The sequence below is a fragment of the Conger conger genome, chromosome 12, assembly GCF_963514075.1.
Source record: "Conger conger chromosome 12, fConCon1.1, whole genome shotgun sequence".
NCBI classification, from domain to species: Eukaryota; Metazoa; Chordata; class Actinopteri; order Anguilliformes; family Congridae; genus Conger; species Conger conger.
In genome coordinates, this window is record NC_083771.1 from 37,239,818 (window position 1) to 37,245,817 (window position 6,000).

Sequence of the window (6,000 nt, forward strand, 5' to 3'; positions counted from 1 at the left end):
ATTATTATTATTATTATTATTATTATTATTATTATTATTATAAAAGGTAATACAAGGCATAATATACCAACTAGAATTATAGAACTTCCAGAATAAGATACTTTCGAGAACAATATTCACAAGAATATTGCATATTTTTTGTAATGCCACTTTGGGTTCTTCATGCATATTTTATCAATTAGTTTCAAGAACAGAAGTAATAAATGTTTAAGCTCCTTTAAGAGCCTTATGTGACTCTTTCAAGGTGGTCTAGCCTACAATGCCTGAAGAAGTATTTCATCATCCAAATGAGTGGAAAATGAGCATGCACTTTCTGAGGACAGGGGAGGGATGCTGAACACACCTGAAATCCAGCATCCCTGAGGGATGGCTCAAAAAAGAATCCTCCAGAACAACTACCACAATCTTCACAACGCTCTACGTGAATGCAAAAGGCCACTCCCTTTGCCACACTGACAGTGTGTTTCACAAATGCTCGCAGAGAAAAATGTAAATTCTTTATCAAACATCGGAAGTCAAAATTGGAGAAGGTATAGGACTGGCTAACAAGCCAAGTAGTGCATAGCTGAGATTAAGGCATGCATGTGTGGTTGACAGACTGTGGTGGAATATTTGCAGTATGTGTGTACAATGTAAGTAAAAAAATAAAATGAAAAAGGCTACTATGCGTTGTTATAAGATTTGAAAAAGGTTTACCATTATTTGGAATATAGAGACAAAGCATTATAGTTGACGAAACAATGTGAAAAAGACTGGTGTGCATAAATATCATTCTGAGAAGACACCCTGCACTTGGAGTATGATAGCAATAGCACCAGATCGCCACAGTTAAAATTTTTGATGTTTCAGAGCAGTCTCAAATTCTAGTCTTACTATTTGGACAGCAATAAACCTGTTCCAACATGAAAGCCCCATAACAGCCCTCTTTCCAGAGCTGTTTAAACAGTAAATCTTTCAATTCAGCTTTGCAATGGAAGAGAAGACATTTAACTCAGCTTTGTGATTCCCTGAGGTTTACGCTGCCTAAGCTGAGAAGCAATGTGTTCCACAATCTACATTCAAGCACCTCTTAGAAATAGACATGACACACCCCAATGAAATGCATCATACTGGCAATTGGTCTGAAAAAGGTCAGAAAAAGTTTACCTCAAGAATTTAGTTTCATTTTCCTGTCCGGCAGGAAGAGGAGGCCTTTACCATGTGTACAGGTGGAAATGAGAAAAGGAAACAAATCTGGTATTTGCCATTATTATTCTAGTCCTATGCTGGCTGAACATGGTACACAGTAGTACACACAAAGGCCTTATCTAACTGGGGAAGGGTCAGCTGTTTAAAAATGCCCAGTTATCACAGTTGATCGTCAAATAATTCTGAGGTGGAAATTGAAAACTACGATGCCTTTGGGGTTAAGGGGAACATGTTTTGTTTTCCATACGCCCATTGATATTATTAAAGAATGAGAAAAGATAGAAACTGTTGCCATGGGCCTCACCTGTGGAATTAATTAGCACAGGGAGACGGGGGTGGGCATGTTCTGCATAAACAACTAGTGTTGTGTCCTCTCTGCCTTCAGACTTTCTTGGACTCTTATCTGGTAAGTGTTGTACTGATTTATCTAAGGGTTTGCCTTCTGTCTACCTTTCAGCTTTCATTCAGACTATCCACATTTTTGTCTTACTCCTTCACATTGCGTAAGACAGCATGATTTATTTTTACTTTAGATTTTCATTTTTTAATGCATGCATCCAATAGGTTGACTTTGTTTCCGTTATTTTGTGTTAAGCAAATGCTATTGTTTATAGATTGAGATTTTGAAAAACAGTGAAATGTGAAATAATGCAAACTTTATATTTCAATGTAGACTGCCTGTACTCTGAACCTCTGATCACCATGCCGACACAGCTGGAAGGTGCAATGGATGCACTAATCACTGTTTTTCACAACTACTCTGGAAATGAAGGGGATAAATACAAACTCAACAAGGGTGAGCTCAAAGAGCTTTTAACCAGCGAGCTCACCGACTTCTTGACGGTAAGGCAACACAGGTTTGATATATATATATATATATATATAGGGTATTATTTTCCCCTTACTGTTAGGCTACCACATGTGTTTATTGGAAAGTTCCTCTTTGTCTTTTGGGAATGCTAATTAAATTACTATTTAATTGTGTTGTTAAAGGGAATTGAAAGTATCAGAAAGGTAGAGCTCACATCTTTTATATTTATTGAAGCCTTTTACTCCACCATGGCCTAGGCATTTTAAGCCTGCTTGGCAGCAAATATAGAAGGTATAATAATGATTGGCTTTAGGAGTGAATAAACCTCTTATTTTATATTTTCTGATCCTTCAACCTAAAGCTTAGGATTTCACAAAATATAGAATAAATAAAGGCATAATATATTAAAACAGTATTTTATGTTAATTTAGTGTAATGTTATGGCAAGTGTAGATGTAACCACATATATAACATATTAAATGTCATTTTAAAAGATTAGGCTATTCTAGTCATAAGTTGCAACACTGAAGTTACCAGTTAAGGTATATAAAAAATTATGTAATTGCAGTTCTTATAAATGTAATCATCTTCACCATCATCATCAGTATTAAGTTGTATTTTTTCAAAGATTCATAGATATATCTTTATAACATTGCTTAAGACAATTAAAGCCCTATTTAAAAGAATGTCAAGTAAAAAAACAAGCCTCCTACATTTAAACAAATCCAAAAAAATACACACAAAATTAATGTAATGTAGCTCACGTTTTAAGCGATAAATCACCTTAGAATTAGCTTAATGAACATTCAAATAAAATGCATGGCACAATACAAACCTATACTGTATACTCAGTGAAATCCATTTAAACAGGAAATAAACGCGTGCTTTGTCTGGCTCTGTAATAAATGCTGCAGATGAAAGAAAACTGATAATGAAAGGGAATCCGCAGAGGTGTCACAGCAGCACTGGAGATGCAAACACAACAAATTACACCTATTTCTCAAAAACAATGAGCCAAGAGATGCTGATCTAGATCTGCGTGGGGTTGGTATTTCCTGGGTGTATGGTGGGTATTTTCTGTCCTTCTGAATGTTATGAAGAACAGATAAGCCTAATGGACAGGTGCACGATTTGGTTCCTAATCACGATTGATTCCACAAAATCAGGTAGATGATTTCACTGCACATTGTGCGCTCCCGTTCTCGGATGGTCTACAGCTCAGCTACGGCGAACTGCCCTAAAGATAGTAGATCTGTTCTAGAGTCTGTGTGGAAATGAACAGAGTGTGTTTGGTCAGATAAGCTGGATGCGCTCATCTCGGGTTCCTCAGGAGAGCTGAGCCAATAGGACCTTTCTCCTGGTGTCGAAGCGTGGGGCAGCTGTGCTCAGGTCCTCAGGGACTGACGCACAGTCTTGCGCTACGCTGCATTCCAAATATAGCTCCCTGTGCTATCATTTTCCCCAAAGCGTTTGTTGCTTGGTGCTCCAGTTCATTTTTCATTTCCTGAGTGGAACATTTTGCATTGGCTGCACACACACACACACACACACACACACAAGCACACACACACACATACACACACACATAAACTAAGTGAGCACTTTATTAGGTATTTATTAGACATATTTTTTTGCTTATAAAGTCTTCTGCTGTTGTAGCCTACCCACTTTGAGGTTTGACTTGTGCGTTCAGAGGTGCTCTTTACTGCTGTAATGTATGCTTATTTGTGTTGCAGCCACTTTCCTGTCAGCTTTGACCAGTCTGGCCCTTCTCCTCTGATCTCTCTCTTTAATAATGCATTTGTGCCCGCAGAACTCATTGGATGTTTTTCGTTTTTCGCACCATTCTCTGCAAATTCTAGAGACTGTTGTGCATGAAAATCCCAGAAGAGCAGCAGGTTCTGAGATACTCAGATGGTTGATGTAAGCTTTAACTGAAGCTCATGACCCATATCTGTATGCTTTTATGCATTGCACTGCTGCCACATGATTGGTTTATTAGATAATCACATGAATAAGTAGGTGTACAGGTGGGTGTTCCTAATAAAGTGCTCAGTGAGTTTATGCACATGCACACAGTGTTTTATGATCACATATCTCATAGTTTCCATAATAATTACACCAGTGTTACACAATACCAGTGAATTGACTTTTTCTCATTAGGTCATTCTAGACATGAGCTTACTTTTAGGTGACAGGCATGATAAGCATAAATTAATCACTGACTGGATGTGTTCTGTAAATGGAATTAATAACAAAATATACTCTGGCCCTGGAGAATAGTTGGTTAAAATAGATTTTGCTCCTGAGAGATTGTTATAGTTGTTGTTCAGTTGTCTCAATAACATAATAGAGTTGTGCGCATGGATCATTTGGCACAAGTGTCATTGTGATTTGTGGCATCTTTACTGGACAGTCATCCCTTCAGACAATCTCTTCCCTCATGATTGTCACTGCGGTGAGTCATGCATGACTAGCTTGGTGAATTGATCATCTGTTCTCAGACTGTCAAAGACTGGCATCTAATTGATGGTCAGTGAATGGAGCACAAACAGTTTTCAACCTATTGGATCAATAATTGACTTATGAACTGCCAACCCACTTTTAGTAATGGGTAACTGCCACTTTGGTGATAGGTTCTCTCTCTTGACCTAGAGTAACCCCAGATATATAAATATTATTTGTTGGGAATACGTGTCCCTGGACTGTAATACACTGATGTTGGGCTGCCAGGGTGAGTCCGTCATGTGTGTCTGATATGGAAACATTGAATGGAATAAACAGCTGCCTCTATTGTATGGATGCAGATGCTCCATGTTGGGCATACAATTCTAACTGTGAGGCTCAACCCCTATTGTAAGTAATCAGTGATAGTCACTGCATTGTGTTACTTCTCTTTCAGTCTCAAAAGGATCCAATGCTGGTAGAGAAGATCATGAATGACCTGGACTCCAACAAGGACAACGAAGTAGACTTCAACGAGTTTGTGGTGCTGGTGGCTGCTCTGACAGTGGCCTGCAATGACTTCTTTCAGGAACAGCAGAAGAAGAAAGGGAATTAGGGCTCAGGACAACAAATCCTCTGATGGTGCTGTCCACAGTCCTTGAAATGTTTGGAAATTACTTGTGAACATTCACTATGATGACACTTTTTGCAATTACTCTAGCTTTTGCTTCAGGGGTTTTTAACTTTTTTGTAATCCAGAACCCTCTCAGAGAAAAAGAAATAGAAAAATTATATTGAAAAAATATTTTTCAAATATATGAATCAATTTGCTTACTGAAATGTATTGTCATCAATGTGGATGCCATCATAAATCTCTATTACAATCATGCACTCTTTACTTACTTTGGTTGTTGTGATGACCACCTCCATGCCATACAAGGACTGGAAGGTCCCCTGGTTCCTGGGTGAAAACTCCTGATTTAAATACTGTAGTTGCACTGTCAGCTCATCATAGCTGTTTGGCTTATAGAATATACTGTAATCTGTTTGTGCGCAGTGAATTGCCTGTCACACATTCTGTGTGAATTGAGTTTTTTTTTTTTTTGTTACAATTGAAACTTGTTGCATAATATAATTGTAAGCAACACCCTGCCTAATTGTATTACATACTGTATATTTCCCTTGATCTTGTGTGAGTTTTCTTTTTGTTTGTTTGTGTAGCCATTCCGCCCAACTGTCAATCCCCTAGGACGCTTGTGCATGGTTTTCTCCTGGGTAATTTTTCAAAATTCAAACAACCAGTTCTTATTATTATTTTTTATTTTTTTATTTTCTTGCCCTGAAAGTCAGAAATCCCATTATGTACTTCTGACTTGCAGGCTTGCAGCCCCTTATCCTCAGTCTGGATAGGCTATTCCTAGTACTGAGCATGCTAATTCTGACGTGAACAATTAATTTATTTCTAGCAATCATCATGTTTCATTACTTTTTTAAATGAAGAATTTAGCAAGTCTTGCTGCTTGATTCTGAGATCACTGTGTTATAGACAGGCAGCC

At 37.9% G+C, this 6,000-nt stretch overlaps 1 protein-coding gene across 1 annotated transcript; it reads left to right on the forward strand.

The window, feature by feature from the left end:
* Window positions 1-1,890: 1,890 nt before the first annotated feature.
* s100z (S100 calcium binding protein Z) lies at window positions 1,891-5,170 on the forward strand. Its single transcript, XM_061263468.1, has 2 exons — window positions 1,891-2,031; window positions 4,902-5,170. Exons 1-2 carry the CDS (start codon window positions 1,891-1,893, stop codon window positions 5,058-5,060), a joined length of 300 nt encoding a protein of 99 aa, XP_061119452.1. The 3' UTR covers window positions 5,061-5,170.
* Window positions 5,171-6,000: the final 830 nt, after the last annotated feature.